General features: G+C 34.0%; 1 protein-coding gene across 3 annotated transcripts in view; it reads right to left on the bottom strand.

Annotated features, from left to right (window-relative positions):
* Window positions 1–351: 351 nt before the first annotated feature.
* The window catches only part of LOC123538560 (kinesin-like protein KIF9), a 36,273-nt gene continuing 18,657 nt past the window's right edge, over window positions 352–17,967 (bottom strand). Inside the window, exons 12-21 of one of the 3 annotated variants that reach the window (XM_053529920.1) lie at window positions 16,170–16,225; window positions 14,884–14,974; window positions 14,225–14,290; window positions 8,243–8,583; window positions 7,917–8,002; window positions 7,373–7,495; window positions 6,125–6,304; window positions 5,153–5,268; window positions 3,868–3,972; window positions 352–3,019 (exon numbers count right to left, since the gene is read on the bottom strand). In XM_053529920.1, coding sequence (XP_053385895.1) covers window positions 2,906–3,019; window positions 3,868–3,972; window positions 5,153–5,268; window positions 6,125–6,304; window positions 7,373–7,495; window positions 7,917–8,002; window positions 8,243–8,583; window positions 14,225–14,290; window positions 14,884–14,974; window positions 16,170–16,225 — 1,278 coding nt within the window. In that variant the 3' untranslated portion in view covers window positions 352–2,905. Of the gene's footprint in view, window positions 3,020–3,867; window positions 3,973–5,152; window positions 5,269–6,124; window positions 6,305–7,372; window positions 7,496–7,916; window positions 8,003–8,242; window positions 8,584–13,238; window positions 13,275–14,224; window positions 14,291–14,883; window positions 14,975–16,169; window positions 16,226–17,967 lie in introns of all 3 variants that reach the window. The other 2 variants (XM_053529921.1, XM_053529922.1) reach the window with 2 other exon arrangements.

The raw sequence follows: 17,967 nt of genomic DNA, 5'->3' as shown, positions 1-17,967 counted from the left end.
TGTGGAATAATAATACTAATAATAATATATGTGTGATCCCCCAAATAAAATACGTATATTTAAGACTATGTAAAATGTTTTTTATATATATTTTTTTCTCTATAAATTTTACGTGTGGCTTAATGTGAGAAAGTTAGTGTCCCAGGTTATAAAACCTAAAATGGAAACCAGTCTCAAAGTTGCAGCATCTGATTAGTTGATTCTGAACTCAATTTTCAAATTAACCAATAGCAAGGTTCCACATGGAGACTGGTCTCCAAACTCATTATTGTAACCTTAAGGCCTGTTCATTTAAAACCTAAGTGTAATGAAAGTTCAACCATATTTCTCATATTAGAACAAACAAGTATATAAGAATTCAGCTGTGTATTTAAACAAGAAATCTTAATATAGGAGAATTAAAAACATATATGTTTAACTTAAAGAAGAGTCTATTTTAATGGTGCAATATTTCATCTAATAGACCTGTTACATCAGTATTACTTACAGCATAAATGCTGAAATAAAACTTATAAATTAAACAAAAAGGAATACATAAAACTTTTTTTCTTATCCTTTTCCTTCAAACAAAATACAGAATACAACTGTTACAGTTAAATCCTCCTGCCACTTTTCAGAAAAAGAAAATCGGAAACAAAGTTATTTTCACAAAAACTAAAATCCTCTTCTTTTTGTGAATATTTCTATAAAAATATGTGATTTTGTTTTGGCCAGTGTAACAGATGCCATTTCACAAATTTAACAGCACTCTTTAACATTTCCTCTAATTTTGGTATTCAATTTTTTTTTGTCACATTCGGAATTTGGACAGTAAACCACGTCTACAATATCCCGAGGAACGTTATGCAAACGATCAGTTCAGTGCCAACTAACTTTTGTGCTTTGTTTTTATCAAGAATCAACAGTTTCACACACTAAGATTCTTAGAGAAAATGATAAATTGTATGTATAGAAGGAAATTGTAAAAGTTTGGTAAGGAAAATAAAAATTAAGTTATCACAGTCACGTTTTTATCACATACTCAGTACAAGCACAGTTGTGCAATATAAAATATACAGCATAAAAATAGTGCACTGTTCTTTATACAAAACCTTTAAAATGACAATGAATTCAAGATTCTGATATTTAAAAAGAAAAGAAAACATTGGTCTAACAAGATAACTTAAATCGACATTGAAGTTGAACCCCTTTTGGGCATAAATGCAATTTTACTTCAATGTATAATTGTGTTTTTGAGTAGTTAAAATTAAAAAAAAAACTTTTCAAGATACCCATAGTGCAAAAATAAATTAGCAAACATGTTTAATTTTCAACAGAATAAATATAAATGTACCTATCTACTAAGTCTTCTCTTTCAGTAAGACACTATAATTTTGGCATGGATTCCATTGATACCTCACACAAGTTAAAAAAGGTAGTAAATGTGTAGGTAGTAAATACTTCCTGAAATTCCATATTCAGTCTAGTAAAGTCAACCTTAAGCCTGCTAAATTTCTAAAATGGCCAGTCCATCACTTAATTTGGATGGTACCACTTATTATTCGAAAGGGTGTTCACTGAAAATTTACTGACTGAATAGCGAATAGCGCAGATCATAAGACTGCATGGGTGTGCAGGCTAATCTTGGGTCTGCACTGGTCGCAAAGGGAGAACCACTTGCTGCCAGCAAGCTGCAAGTTCATGTAAATGCTTCTCAATGTATTTTGACTAACACCTAATATCTGATATACCGAAAATTAAGTCCAAATTACATCTTTACATACTTTTCAAGCATGTACTAAAAAACTTATAAAGTTTACATTACAATGTCTGTTGCATACTTAACAAACTATATGACAAAGGAGATGTTTAAAAAGAAATCAAAAGCTAAAAAAGTCCTTTGAAATCGTACTAATACGCCTGAAAAGAAATACACAATTTACAAAATTATGCTTAAGGAAAATATGGTATATACAAAAACATTAACAAGATAAAATCTATCAGCAGTTTTTAACAATATTTTATTACACTTACTTAAATAACTGTAATAATTCAAAAACATATCTTAAAAATCATGAGTTTAAGTTCATCTTTTAACAGGTTATCATAAATCAATAAAAAAAAGTATCTTTTTGGCTTTCTTTGATCTTACAAATTTTCTGCCTTGCTTTAGTTCTAATAAGCCCTCAAAAAACATTATGACAGGGGCTTGTAAACCTTGCAATGTTGTTACAGTACTGAGGGATCCGAGCTTCAAAGAGGTCCACATGCATATTTACAGTTTTGCTCACACCTCTCAATTATATCATTTCTTTTTATGCAAACAGCAACAGAAATTAAAATCAGGCATGCCATTGCAAATAAATATTGCCTAAAATTTGATACATCATTTTGTATATGAATATGGTCTTAATTTACAATTACACATGTAATAACAAATACTTTCGATTTCAAAAACTTTTCAAAATTTTCAAAATGTCCTTTCAAAGATCTACACATGGTAAATGTTTGCACAAATTTCATGCTTGAACTCTCCAGGTGGGTGTATTAAGCTTACTTCAGACAAGATTCAATCCACAACCCTTGGTTAGCCAAGTTAAATTAATTTCTATTAAAGGCAATTAGTTTCTCGAACATTTATAAATTATGTCAATTCTATTTAAAAAAAACAACTTTGTTTCAGTATATTTATAAACAGCAATTCACCCATTGTGCAAGTTTCATATTTTAAGAATCATCTTAAAACATATTTAGAAATAACTGCAAAATCTAAGAACATTTACAACTTAAATGTCATTGTGTAACAAAGCTACACCACTCTGAATGTCCGTAATATATATCCAAGGATATTTACAATTGCAACAATTATATCCATCATTTACAATTTAATCTTTATCCTAGAACATTTACACATTTTTGAAGACATTTAATGTGAAACTTGTAACATGGACGGCGGCTGGTTCCTAATGTGTATTGTAGGGGTACCAGGAGCACGTCTGTATGAGGGCTGAGGTTGGGACATGGCTTCTTCATATGTTTTCTGTAATGTAAAGTGCAAATAAAATTTTTAAAAATTAAATAAACAGGAAGCTAATTGTATGTATGACACATTACAATGTAATATGAAAAGTAAATCAACATTTTGTTAAATGACTATTTGGGTTTAATACATTAGTACATTGTTTAACACAAGAGTTTCTTCAATCTACATATGACAGTAAATCAACCGCCTTAATGTTCCTTCATATAATACCACCACTAATTTACCTTCCAGAAGTAAAGATGTGAAACCTTTTATTCTCTAATTCTCTATACAAATGGTAATTGGTCTGTTTTCACCAGGGTATTATTTTCAGTTTTGCTAATGTTATCACTGTTACCCTTCATGATTAACTGTTTCATGTGACGCAGAGCCATTTTTGCTAATTTTATCCATCTTACATATAGAGTGTAACAGTTTAACTGTTACCCTCTATGATAAGCCATCTCATATGCATCAGAGATTATGTAAAAGGACATCATTTAGTATCTCTTGTCAAGCATTTTAACAACCGTGATTAGGTACCACTGCTTTCACCATCAGTTGCTACGATGGTAAATCTAAGTAAATGGGCCTTGGCATTAAAACAGTTAAAGACTATAGTTCTTTGGCATTGGTGATTACCTTTAGAATCTTGGAACTGTTGCCAGACACCAATATCTCAGAAAAAGACTTCTGGCTGTTCTCCAAATTCCCTTGAAATTACTATACACTGTCAAATTGCAGTAGAGAACACATTGAACATTTAATGTCCATAGTACAGTCATTCTGCTATCCCTGTTTAGTTTACCCAGTTGGCTAAGACCTTATAAGTCTCATGCACATATAGTAAGTGCAAAAGTACATACCCTTCTGTCTTTCCTCATCTTGGCATTATAGAAGGCAGCAGATTCTGGATCATTCATTAACAGCTCCATCTGTAGGCGGTCAAATTTCTCTTGCTCATCTTCAAGCTGTAAATTGAATATGGCAAGAATTCAGAGCTGTTTGTTGGATTTGGGTTAAAACACTTCCTACTGAGATAAACATACCAGTAATTTATTGAGATGAGCAATAACTTATTCAAGGGCCATGTACTGAGTGAGATATAGAGAATCCATCATTGGTCTTCGGTTAAGATCAGAAATCCCAACCCGAGGGCGCACCGCTCAAGTCTTAAACGAGGCTGAGCCGAGTTTAAGACTTGAGCGGTGCGCCCGAGGGTTGGGATTTCCGATCTTCACCGAACACCAATGATGGATTCTATTTCTCACTTACCACAACAGAAACAATAAAAACAAGCATAAAAATATGAAACTACTTAAAACGCGGGAAATTGGCGTCCGTAAGCAGAAGTGACGTCGTGATATTTCAGTGACGCACAATAACAAAGTTCCGCTTTAGTTTTATCGTTTGTAACGTAACGGTACGTTCTTATAATAAAGTAATGAATTTTGAATCGAGAAATACACTATAAGGAACGGAGAGAAAAGATAAAGGTACCTGATTTTTAACTATTTTACGTAAATAATATGTATATTCAGCGCATGAAGGAGTCCGTCACAGGAGTGTGGGATAACCCATGTGAGATAAGATTTTCCAGCACTTCTAAAAATAGAGATTTTTCTGTCCGATAAGTGAGAAAAGCTATACCTTGTTGGCGGCGACATACTGACCGAGATTAGCTATACCCTTGACATGCTAATACACAGACCAGGATTAGGTATATCTTGTTGGTGGCAATATATTGACTGAGATTAGCTATACCCTGTACAGGGCAATGTGTAGACCAGGATAATCTATGCAGTGTTGTTATATTTTCTGGTCCTTCGGGATCATTGATTTCAACTCATTTAGATTTGTAGGTTGAATACTGCTTAAGCCGGTGCTAGGGGGCATGGGCAGTGTTGCATTTTCCATTACTGCTCACGAACAGACTCAATCAAACCGAGTCTGCAATTTTCACTGTTTGCCTTGTTCTCGATGCTTCTGAGGGATCTACTTTCCAGATTTTATTATAAGGTATACATATTCCAGCTCTGATACTGAGACATACTTATAACATTTGCATTATATTTTAGGTAATAAATATTCTAGATGAGTTACCACATTAGGTTTATCAGATATTCCAGGTCTGATATAAAACAGACTTACCACATTAGGGTTATAAGGTATAAATATTCCAGGTCTAATGCCATGTCCTGCAGCCACACTAGTCTGTGGCTCATCTGACTGGTTCAAGAAACTCTCTGCATACCAATTGTCAAATTCTGCAAAGAAAACAGCAAATAGTTATATATAAACTGTTACCTAAAACTGGCATCATTAGAAATTCAGTATCACCTATTACATAGCTCTAATGGGAAAGGCTGCTTAAAAGTAATGTCAATACACCTTGCCGTTATACAAAAATTCAGTTATGTATACACCTATCAAAATACAGATGTTGATTTTGAGAAAATACAATTACGGATAACCACTGATCTGCAACAATTACCAGAATACATGGATTTCTGCTTAAGCATCAAACTTAACTCTTCTTTTTTAGCATATACAGGTACTGAACTTTTCAGCAGAAGTTGAACATATACTTATTGTACAATGTGGATTGCTTTTATTGCAAAACAGAACACAAGCATACCTTGTAATTATAGGACTAGAGGCTGTATTTTATTAACGCCTTACCCTGCTAAATTTCTAAAATGGACTGGTCCATCATTCAATTTGGGTAATATCATTTATTATTTGAAGGGGTGTTCACTGAAAATTTACTGACTGAATAGCGAACAGTGCAGACCATGATCAGCCTCAGGATGTGCAGGCTGATCTTGGTCTGCACTGGTCGCAAAGGCAGAATCACTTGCCGCCAGCAGGCTAAGGGTTAAGGCACCATAAGTTTTATTTACAGAAACAAATGACTATTGAATCCAAGCAGGGCATGAAAAACAATGGGCTGAGGATTCCACAAGAATATATACACAACTAATACGACAAAACTCAAAACATTTATACCAAAATACTCAGTCACCTATAAATATGTAGGTAACAAAATATTTATATTATTAAAGGAATATCTTTTGCAGAAAAGCAGGGGAGGTTACTGGGTTAAAGAAACAGAAAACACACCTTGTATTAATCTCTGCCTACACTGGTCGACAAGTCTCTGACAGTACTGAACCTCTGCTTTCAGATTCTTTAATTCATCAAAATCATTTCTGTAAGTCTGTTTCAGGTCCTTCAGTCTCTTGATTTCCATGAATTCATCCTCACTGATCACTATATCCCCATCCTCATTATATGTAGGACCTGTGACACAAAGTGTAACATAGCATAACAAGAATGAAAGCAATAACGCCATAACACCTACTTGTATAGTATGGAGTTTATTACCATGTATGTAAAAGTTATTTCCAAAGTAGCAGGTCACTAGTAATTAAATCCAAATTGTAAATAATTACATTTTTTCTAGTTATTGAAAGTAATATCCAGTAATTACTCCAATTTCAACACCGACACCTGGTACCTGGAAAGTATACTTTTTCCTTGCATAACGCAAAATTAAAATAAAATTAAATGGATACTAAAAAAAGACATCATGTTAATGGACACTATTTATTTTAATTCTACAAGAGCAAATTTTGCAATGTTTGCCTTCATCCACACCTACACAGCCTGCCTTCTAATCAACTGACCACTGATGATATTCACTGACATTTTCCACATTTCATAATTCCCCTGACAAATCCCTGACCTTGGATATTTCTTACTTTTCCCTGACAATGCTGTTACTGCAATGCTTAACACCATGGTCAAAAAATACTATATGAAAAAACCCATTCTTGATCTGGGCCTATATTCAACAACATTTTAAGTTTGGAACTTTAAGACTTTTAAAACATGACAAAAATAATTTCCCCCTGTATTTGTAAGCTGTGTACAGAATTTAATGACCCTTGTCATGTACTGGAATTTTTAATTGGTCTAAAGGCAAAATTTCAGACGTATAATGTTATGGACGTACGCTAGAATTCAGGGGTGATATTTTTCCCAATAATAGAGTTTTTACAAACTTTGGATATTGAAGGACAATCATCAAAGAAACAAAAATATGCAATCAAAATCATAGGTTACCAGTATTGAAAGAGATATCTACCCTTGAAAACGTCATTTTCATCATCATAGGTTACCGTCAAAGGCAGATAACTCTTTTTCAGTACCTGTGACCTATGATTTTTATTGTATATTTTTGTTTCTTAGATGACTGTCCTTCAATATCCGAAGTTTGAAAAAATTCTATTATTGCGAAAATTTTCGCCCATCTTATATACAGGGAATCCTAGCGTACGCCTTTAATGAATACAGGCAGAGACTTACCAGCTTGTTCACGGTCCTCTTTAAGCTGGTCAAGTTTGGACCGACTTTTGTCAATCTCTACCTTTGTTTGGTTTATTGATCTTGCAAGATCTGTGTACTTCTTCTTCTTTGTTGCTAAAATTTCTGTTGAACAAAAAATATTGAACGTTTTACAAATTTTAGAAACACATTTGCACAATTCAATGAAAACTCATATGAAAAGTAAAGATTTTCCAATCCTAAAAGCAAATTTTCTTTCTAAAATATATAGTTTTATTGTTCATACATAAGCAATGGTCAAGTCACCAGCCCTTGTTTGGCAATATACTGCAAAGCACTTTGTTAAAAAGTACGACTTGTGGACCTCTCTCTCTGTATATATATATATATATATATCTAAAACTTAATATATTTTCTTAAACCTTCTAAAATAGCCAGTGGGATGCCTAGTCTGTTTCAAAAATCAGTCATGGTGGATGTTAAAAAAGAAAAGAAGAAAGACCTTTTCAAATAAATCTAAATGCAGTTAGTATAACAAATTTCAAAGCTTCCAGCAAAACTTTACCTTTATTTTCTACAAGGATCCTATTTATCTCACTGCCTCTTTCTTGTTTAAACTCTTCAAATGCTTTAGCTCTCTGCGGTGGGGTACTGAAAATATACCAAAAGCATATACTTGACAATGTCTGAGATGTAACACATTAAAACGAAATGGCAACCCTTATGTGGTCAACCAGCCAAAATTCATTTCTAAAGCTGTTTTTTTTTCTTGTTGAGTGCACAGGTTATACATCTGCTTTGGAAATTTTAGCAGCTACTATTTGCAATTTTCAGCTTTGAATCATTAACATTCTTTATGATATCTTAACATGTAGGATTAAAAATATATACCTAGGTCTCATCTGCCTGTCTGTACGGGATCCTCCTGCAGAACTTGTGGGTGTGGTTCTATCCTCATCTTCTTTACGTTCCCTCTCAACTGGAGTGTGTGGGCTCTTAATGTCCCTCTCCCCCTTACCACCACTATGGGCAGGGCTTGCTCTACCGGCCACTGGGCTGCCTCTAGCTCCTCGTCCACCCTTTTCTCTCCTCCTTCTCTCATCTTCTTTCTTTTTGAGCTGTACCACTGATGAGGGTTCGGCTCTTGCTGACCTTGGTGCAACGCCCACACCGAAACTCTGTCCGTCCGACTCTCCAACCAACGTACCATCATCACTGATTGGTACACCAGCCTGTCATAACATAAACGCAACAAGTAAATATAATATCACTTCTGCCTAAAGTTGAGCTACAATCTCCTTTTATCTAGAAAAATCACACAGACTCAAGCTGAACATTCTGTAAAAATTTATTAAGTCTTTTAATTTATAACACTGTGTAACTCTGGCTGTAGATTCAGAACAAAAAGAGTGTAGCTAATAACTGACAAAAGTTGTGTATGCAAAATTTGTATAACATTCTATGGCTAATGGCGATGACTTTATATTCAACTGTTTCATTTTAACCCGGGCCTACAGAAATATCAAATTCAACAGAGTAACACATCTTGTATTAACCTCTATCTACACTGGTATATGAAAACACCTATATAACTTATCTAAATTTTAAAATATAATTGAACACTTTATAACTCAGGAAATTGATACAGTTATTATCTGTCTCAGTATATAGCTTAGTGATGTCCATTTAAATTTTGACTGACACACAAACTTCAGTCAAGTACAGTGAAATCATCAATTTTTGTGAGGGACTAATTTTAACAATTTCATTTTTGCCTCAATTCACGAAATGAAATTGAAACAAAGAAGTATAATTCTCATTTGTTTTGTGTTCAAAATTTGAAATCAACACAGTCATATCCATGAAATAGCCATTTTGGCAAAAACCATGAAATTTTAGTGCCCACAAATTTAAACAATTTCACAGTACACTAGAACATTCCTGCTGCAATAAGACAATGAATTGCTCTGTAATCCCTAATTTTCTTTTTTCACACATAGTTTTTTACATATACTGTGAAATCATTTAATTTCGTGGGCATGAAATTCCGTGGTTTTAGTCAAAACGGCAATTTCGTGGGGATATGAATTTGTGGATTTCAACTTTTGAACATAAAATGAATGGGAATTTTACTTGTTCGTTGGGATTAAATTTCGTGGATTGACTCAACCACGAAATCCACGAAAATTAGTCCCCCATGAATATTAATGATTTCACAGTATTCTTACTACTTCTGTATATATATTTACATGTTATCTAAATCCCTACTATTCAAATTTCTACAAATTGCATGCAGTGAACTGGTAAATATTGTGCAGAAAAAAATATATATAAATATAACCGGGTGCCACTGTACGAAAAACCAACGGTAGGGCTTGCAACCAGTACTACAGATCCAGATCAGCCTGCAAATCCATACAGTTTTGATCTGGCTCAATGCTTTTCGCTTATGGTACATATTACTGCTAGTACTAAAACTGATTAACCTTTAGCCTGCTGTCGGCGAGTTATTCTGCCTTTGCGACCAGTGCAGACCAAGATTAGCCTGCACATCCGTGCAGGCTAATCATGGTCTGCACTGTTCGCTATTCAGTCAGTAAATTTTCAGTAAACACCCCTTTGAATAATAAATGGTATTGCCCAAATTGAATGATGGACCAGTCCATCTTAGAAATTTATCAGGGTAAGGGTTAACAAACAGTAACTAACAGCATGAATGTGCACTAATCTGGATCTCTGCCAGTCACAGAGCCCTAACGTTGGATTCTTCACAGTGGTACTAATACATTTATACCACTGAAAGGATACTATCTACATATAGTATTACGTGAATGGCATGGGAAGGCAACTGGGTAGAACCAATGACCTTTCATTAGTCAGCTGCATGGTTTCCTCGTATAAAAGAATTCTACACCTTCAGTGAGGTTTCGAAACCACAACAGTAAGAGGCAAGTGCTTTCAAAACTGACTACCTATATCACTTGGCCATGGATAAGGTTCCCTGTGGCTCCACCTCTAAATTCTTTATTTCTAAATGCTTAAAAAGTTCTGTATCACATTTTAAGTTCAAAGTGAGATACAAAGAGCATCCTACATGAGGGCTTTTTTAAACTGAATTTATTAAACAATTTGAATCAAATAATAAAATGTGAGGCTCTGTTGGCCATTTTATCATTCTTATATTTTATCAAGTTTTATAAATTCAGTGTGAAACAACACAAATGTAAGATTTATTTTATCACATGCCAACTGTTTCTGTGGAAACATCATTTGAGCTGCACCATGTGAAAACCAACATAGTGCATTTGCGACCAGCTTAGATCCTGACCAGTCTGTGCATCTAGAATCCATGCTGTTCACTTTCAAAGTTTATTCCAATTAGAAAAACTGTTAGCAAACAGCATGGATCCTGACCAGACTGCACAGACTGGTCTGGATCCATGCTGGCTGCAATTGCACTAAGTTGGTTTTCTCATGGTGAGGCTCACTTCTTCTTTCTTTACTTTCATAGACAATCAAGTGGATCAATGTCTTCTATACTTAAAACAACATCAAGGTCAAAATATTACGATCCAAGTATAATAACAAAATTACATAATTATTGGCTTTTTTCACCCTCATTACATCTAACATGTGATAAATGTAAGGTTATTTACTAGCGTGACATAATCATATAACATGCATTTTAAAATAATATATTTTTTTGTGCATTGAGAAAGTGTAATATAACAAACAGTAACTGCTGTATATCAATATCATTTTAACCTTTACCCTGCAAAATTTCTAAAATGGACTGGTCCATCATTCAATTTGGGCAGTACCATTTATCATTTGACGGGGTGTTCACTGAAAATTTACTGACTGAACAACGAACAGTGCAGACCTTGATCAGCCTGCACATCTTGGTCTGCACTGGTCGCAAATGCAGAATCACTTGCCGACAGCAGGCTAAAAGTTAACATAAAACATAAATATAAATGCTGGTCTATGTTAAAGAGACATGTCACTTCGCAATACAGGAATTACAAAATGTACTTGTGTTTCAGACTGAATAAAATATCTGTCCGGCTATGTATACCAAAATAAAAGAAAAAAATGTAGCCTTTATTATGTTCAGAATATACTGGAGTAATTTTGAATTGTTTGAAATAGAAATTTTAAATTTTCAACATCAATAACAAGGAAATTAAAGCCTTGATTTACAAAATTTACATAAACAAAAATAAATGAGGACTGAAGACAGCTGATGAAATTATCAATTATTCACTGATGTCTATATGAGCCGCACCATGAGAAAACCAACATAGTGCGTTTGCGACCAGCATGAATCCGGACCAGCCTGCGCATCTGCCAAGTCTGGTCAGGATCCATGCTGTTCGCTAACAGTTTCTCTAATTGCAATAGGCTTTGAAAGTGAACAGCATGGATCCTGACCAGACTGCGCAAAGCCACTATGTTGGTCTTCTCATGGTGCAGCTCATTAATATTCCTGAAAAGCATTACAGACACAGTCGTTAGAACAGCATTTTTGTCGGAACAATTTAAATAAACACATCAGTACTGATGTACATATCAAACTATAAGCGAACTGTTTTAGAAAAATCATACAACTTTATATAAATATATGAACAATTCATTTCAGTTAACAACTAGAAGATGTCTCCCCCAATGCATAGTAGTAATAGGCAAGAATTCAACAGGGGACAGGACTGAAAGTAAAGGCGACACTGATGGTTGGCAGCAATGGGGATAATCTATTTGGCATGTTCAATCATCTCAAAAAGTTTCAACATTCTGGGTCTAGTGGTTCTCAAGTTATGGATTGGAAACAATTTTCAATGTTCTGGACCCTATGACCTTGACCTTTGACTGACCCCAAAAACAGTACGGTTCATTTACTCTGCATGTCCAATCATCCAATTAACATTCTGGGTCAAGTGGTTCTCAAGTTAATGATGGGAAAGAGTTTTCTATGTTCAGGCCCCTGTGACCTTGACCTTTGATCTAGTAACCGCAAAAATAATAGGAGTCATCTACTCTGTAAGCCCTATCAGCTTATTAAGTTTGAAGGTTCTAGGTCAAAATGGTTCTCCAGTTATTGAGCGAAAATGAAGTGTGACAGACAGATGGGCCATGTGACCTTGACCTGTGATGGAGTGACCCCAAATATAATAGGGGTCATCTACTCTGTAAGTCCTCTCATCCTATGAAGTTTGAAGGTTCTAGATCAAATGGTTCTCAAGTTACCGATCAGAAATAGATTTCCATGTTCAAGCCCCTGTGACCTTGACTTTTAATATATGACCCCAAATTCAATAGGGGTCATCTACTCTATATGTCCAATCTTCCTATTTTTAGTCAAATGGTTCTCAAGTTGTTTATCATGAATGGTTTCCATGTTAGGCCTCTGTGACCTTGACCTTTTATAGTGTAACCCCAAAATCAATGGGGGTCACCTACTCTGCATGTCCAATCATTTTATGAAGTTTCAACATTTCTGGGTATTCTGGGTCAAGTGGTTCTCAAATTATTGATTGGAAATGGTTTTCCATGTTCAAACCCCTGTGACCTTGACCTTTGATAGAGTGGCCCCAAAAACAATAAGGGTCATTTAATCCTTAAACCCTGCAACCCTATGAAGTTTGAAGGTTCTAGGTCAAATTTTTCCAGTTATTTATCGGAAATAAAGTGTGACGGATGGACGGACAGGGCAAAAACAATAACAATTATAAGACCCCGACTTATAGCCAGTAGCGACTTATGAGTGAATATATACAGCAGCACTCTATAAAGATAAACTGTGGTGAATCCTAACTGTTTAACTGATATAATGATGTCTCCAACTACTTTGCAAATCTATATCTGCAAGCTATAAACTCATACATACTTTCTTCACTGGTGTTTTACCCTTTCGTCCAGAACCCTTTACAAAGAAGTTTTCATAAAATTACAAAAATGGACAGAGTCTTTACATTAAGCAGACTGTCAACCGTAAACTTAGAAAATTATTGGGCTTGCAGGAGTTACAGGACAAAAATATAGAAATTTCCATGACACTGTTAAGAAATAATTCTTTTCATTAGTATAATGTTATGAATTGGTCTGATTGACCACTTAAGAAATAAAATCCTTAACAGTGATTTTATCACTGAATAAAACAACAATGAATTTATTCAAGTTGAGATATATTTTTCTAACTCGAAAAACATCTGGGATTACTTTTTAATTTTCAGCTCATGGCTATGACCTTTGATGCACATAGATCTAGCATATATCTACTGTGATTTATCAACAATGTTTTATTGCATAATATCATCATACTTTCAGTTTTCTTTGTTTAAACAAAGCACTTCATATTAGAATTTACTGCTTAATGTATTAGCTAATTATTTTTTAACAATAGCTAGTAACTGATAAATTGCACATTGCCAAGCGACGATGCAATAAAGTTATGAAGCTGTCCAGTCTTACATCCAAAATTATCTGCTTATCAGTAGGGGAAAGTATCTAAATATACCTAAATATCTAGAAAATAGCAGTAAAAGTGTACTGAAATACCATATTTCCTCCAAGTAGGGGGACAACCTTAGAACTGCGAAAACCTCAAAATTTGCAAAACAATTTTTTTCGATATCCCTGAAGTTTGGGATATTTTTTCTATACATATCTTTTTGAAATTAAATCTTGGGATAGTAAAAAAGTAACTTATTTTTTCGTGTCCCATAACTTTGGGGGAAGTATGGTATAGAAATATGTTGACTGCCTTTAAAAGCTTCCGGTGGCAAGTGCATAAATGTGCCAAACTTTACATGGTGAATGGAAGGCAAAGAACACTTAATATATATAAAGCTTGACAACAATGTTCAAATTTACATGTGCGATATCACCCGAGCGATCGCTTATTATTGACTGAGTAGACGCTTTTCTTTCCACGGATGACTGAAAATGGCATATTTTACTTTAAAACTCATAAAGGAAAAGTCTTCTGTTTCAAAGGCTGTTGGATAAACAATACCGGATAAACTATTTAGCTGAAAAGAATTATAGTTCAATAAAATAATACCATGTATAAGCAATTTCTATACCAAGCAAAAAAAATTCAAATTTGCGTCTTATTTAATTAGCTATTTATAAAGTTTGTTTTGTTTTAGCTTTTAGTGGAAAATTTAGTAAGTTCTCTATCTACAGTATCATTTTTTCATCAATGTTCCCAACATCATGCAGCTCAAAATTCAAAACATTTATCCCAACATCATATAGTTCAAAATTAAAAATATTTATCAATTTCCTAATATTTATTACTTTCTAATACCTATATCAAATATATATATATATATATATATATATATATATATATATATAGCAACATTCAAATTGCAAAATGAACTAAAATATAAATTCAAACTATGCTACTTAAAAATCATCACAAAAATAAACCATAACCTAACAAGAAACCACAACTAGTATCCAAAGCCAGACTCTATGTAAATAAAACAATGTATATAATAATGTATAAGAAATGCAGCAAGTACCTGCTGGGCAGCCTGTATAGCGGACGGGTCAGTACGATCTATCAACGCATACTTCTGACGTAGTCTCTCCTCTATATCTTTCTCCATTTGTCTAAATAATACAGAATGTGAGATAAGACAAAATCTTAGTCATTAGATTCCACATTTTTTTGTCCACATGACTGTGTATATTAATATAAAGGATGTAAAAACCCACAAAAAGTATTCAATAATAATTCAAAAATTAACTAATAAATTTTGTAAAAAATTAAAACCACAGAGAAATTACACAGACCTACTTACAAGAATAGAACCACTGGCTAAATTTTTCACTTGCTCTGTGCGCCTATTCACAGTGATTTTTTTCCAGTGTTTACTCAGCTTTATACCTACAGTATCTTGCCCTTGATACTGAAGCAGCCATTTAAGTCAACTGTAGATTGGGCAAGTTTTATGTAGGCTTTAACACCAGCCAGCAGTCTAATTCGTCATTTTATGAGTTTGCAAAATGGGAGTATTTGTGTTTTAGGACATGATACAGATTTACATTTATGAATTATGAATTTACAAGGGGCATTATAAGCAATATATGTAAAAATAAAATCATCAATACTGTTACCAAATCAATATTTATTTGATTTTTACATCAATTTTTGTTGGGGATAGAGTCATTTAAACACAATTCAGGCTGTATTACGACTTTTTCATCTTTTCAGGGAGGAGGAAGACCCCAGGTGCCCATCTGGGCATTGCTTCTGGCATGGGTGGGCACCTCAGTAGAACCACCAACCTTCCATAAGCCAGCTGAACGGCTTCCTCACTTGAATTCTACAGTGAAATTCGAGGTTTCCAATTCACATTGGAAGGGGTGACCTGAAGTCAGATGCCTTGACCATTTTGCCATGGAGGTCCCCTAATTTTTCTATTTTTTTTATTTAATGTTTTTAAGTCCAGCATACTGTAAAATATTTTAATTTCGTGGGCATGAAATTTCGCAGTTTTGGTCAAAACGGCAATTTTGTGGGGATATGAATTTGTGGAGTTCAATTTTTGAACATTAATTAAATGGAAATTTTACCTGTTTGTTGGGATTAAATTTCATGGATCGACTCCACCACAAAATCCATGAAAATTAGTCCCCCACAAATTTTAATGATTTCACAGTATATGAATAAAAAATAACATAAAATTTTATCAGAAATTATAACCACCAAGTATGCACTTCAACTACTGTCCTTTTACACCACTGAAACTTTTTAATGAAGTAGCTAGATATATTCAGTGCAACAAAAATGATTTAAACTTACTGATAAATGTCTCTAAATGCATCGAACGTGCCTTGGATCTGCCGTAAATTGATTACCTGTAAAACATAAACACTCCATCAATAAAACATCCCTTTTGTTAATAGCCAACAAATAATTTCATTAAAAACATATTAACTTGATTTAGATATTTCAGTTTCCTTCCTGTAGTGAATAACAGATGATTAAGTATCAGTAATCAAAATACATGTATATATTTTTCCTTTAGAAATCCTTTTTTCATATACAACAGTATTTTTCTATATCTGCCATTACCAGTATAAAAAATAATATTTGTATGTCAAACATTTATATCTGATTTCTCTTCATTTTCAAAACCAGTCTTGAAATATTGCCAGATAAGGTTTACAACATGAATACAATATACAGGCCCTTCCCCAGCCGCATAAGGCGCCGCGCTACCGCTGCGCTTAAAACACGAAATACAGCTTCCCGCAGCGCTTAAATATCCTGCGCGGTGCCTCAATTATTAGCGCGGCGTCGTAAATCAGTAAGCGATTTCATCCCCGTGAGATACCTCATGTGTAGTGTATATGTAATTTCCCTGTTGACATGCCTCGACGATTTTTTTGATCAGCAAATTACGTCACGGCGAGTGCACACAGGTAATGAGAATCAATGAAGTGTTAAAACTAATTGATAAATAGTATGGATGCTGTGAAATGTCAAAAAGGGGTGCGTAAGCGGCCAGCTGATTACCAAGCACGTGAAAAGTGCCCTAGATTTCTTTGTGCAAAATTTAAATTAGACCGTTGTTTAGTATAATAACAAGTATATATCAATGCAGTTTGATTCTACTGTAATTTAAACTAGAAAATGCACAAATTTTAATGAATATCGAAAGTAAATGTAAGTTTAGAATGACCGTTCACGAGTCTTATTACTCCCGATGTCGTATGCAATTTTTCCGTATTTCCTTCAAAAAAAGCTGACAGTCGGTGTATTTATTTACGATGAGAAACATCAAAATTTGAGGAACTATCTCTGGTTTACCCTAGTAGGTCATGTAACTGAGTAAAAACTACTTTCGGACAACATTCCGAAAGTGTACCAGTATCCGGATAGTATATTTTGGATATGCGTTTTAGTAAACTTTAACCTGACTGTAATCTAGCACTTTTCTGTAAATGAAATATTGATGAAAGACCTGATCAATACAACATGACTTTTGATAATTATTAGTTTACAATGTGACCTGAAACAGGCCTTAAACTATGTTGTTTACAACATGATCTTGGTTTTAAGATTATATAAGCTAATATATTAAGACCCTCCACTATTTCATATTCATATGAATAAGTTGACATTCTTGGTGACATTTTTTAAGAGAAAGGCTTGAATGGTTTAACCTAAACTATAAAGTAAGTAAAAAACCTTTGTGAACTTTGTTACTGGTTTTTGGAAGATTTACCACTTAAATTTATTTTGTGACATTTCCATTAAGTGTGCAATAAAGATAAATGGAATACATATTAACTATAGACATCTAGAAAGGCAACTACTGCTATGATAACTTTCAGGTTGAAAAGAGCACCCTGCCCCTTTCGGACAACACTCTGTCCCTTTTTGGCAGCACTCTGACCTTTTTGAGCTCTAGAAATAACACTATAATTATTATGATATATTGATGGTTATATCATTATGTGAAAATGTAGAAGTAATGAAATACATGTTGTTGTGTTTTTTTTGCATATCGTATACTTAAAAAAGCACAATTTGGGTTCGATTTTAAAAAAAAAAATCAAACACGGGAGGGAGTACCCCTCCCGCACCCACCCCT

This window comes from Mercenaria mercenaria, chromosome 18 (assembly GCF_021730395.1).
Source record: "Mercenaria mercenaria strain notata chromosome 18, MADL_Memer_1, whole genome shotgun sequence".
Classification (NCBI taxonomy): domain Eukaryota; kingdom Metazoa; phylum Mollusca; class Bivalvia; order Venerida; family Veneridae; genus Mercenaria; species Mercenaria mercenaria.
The sequence above is the reverse complement of the archived record's forward strand: the minus strand, read 5'-3'. Positions and strand labels throughout refer to the sequence as shown.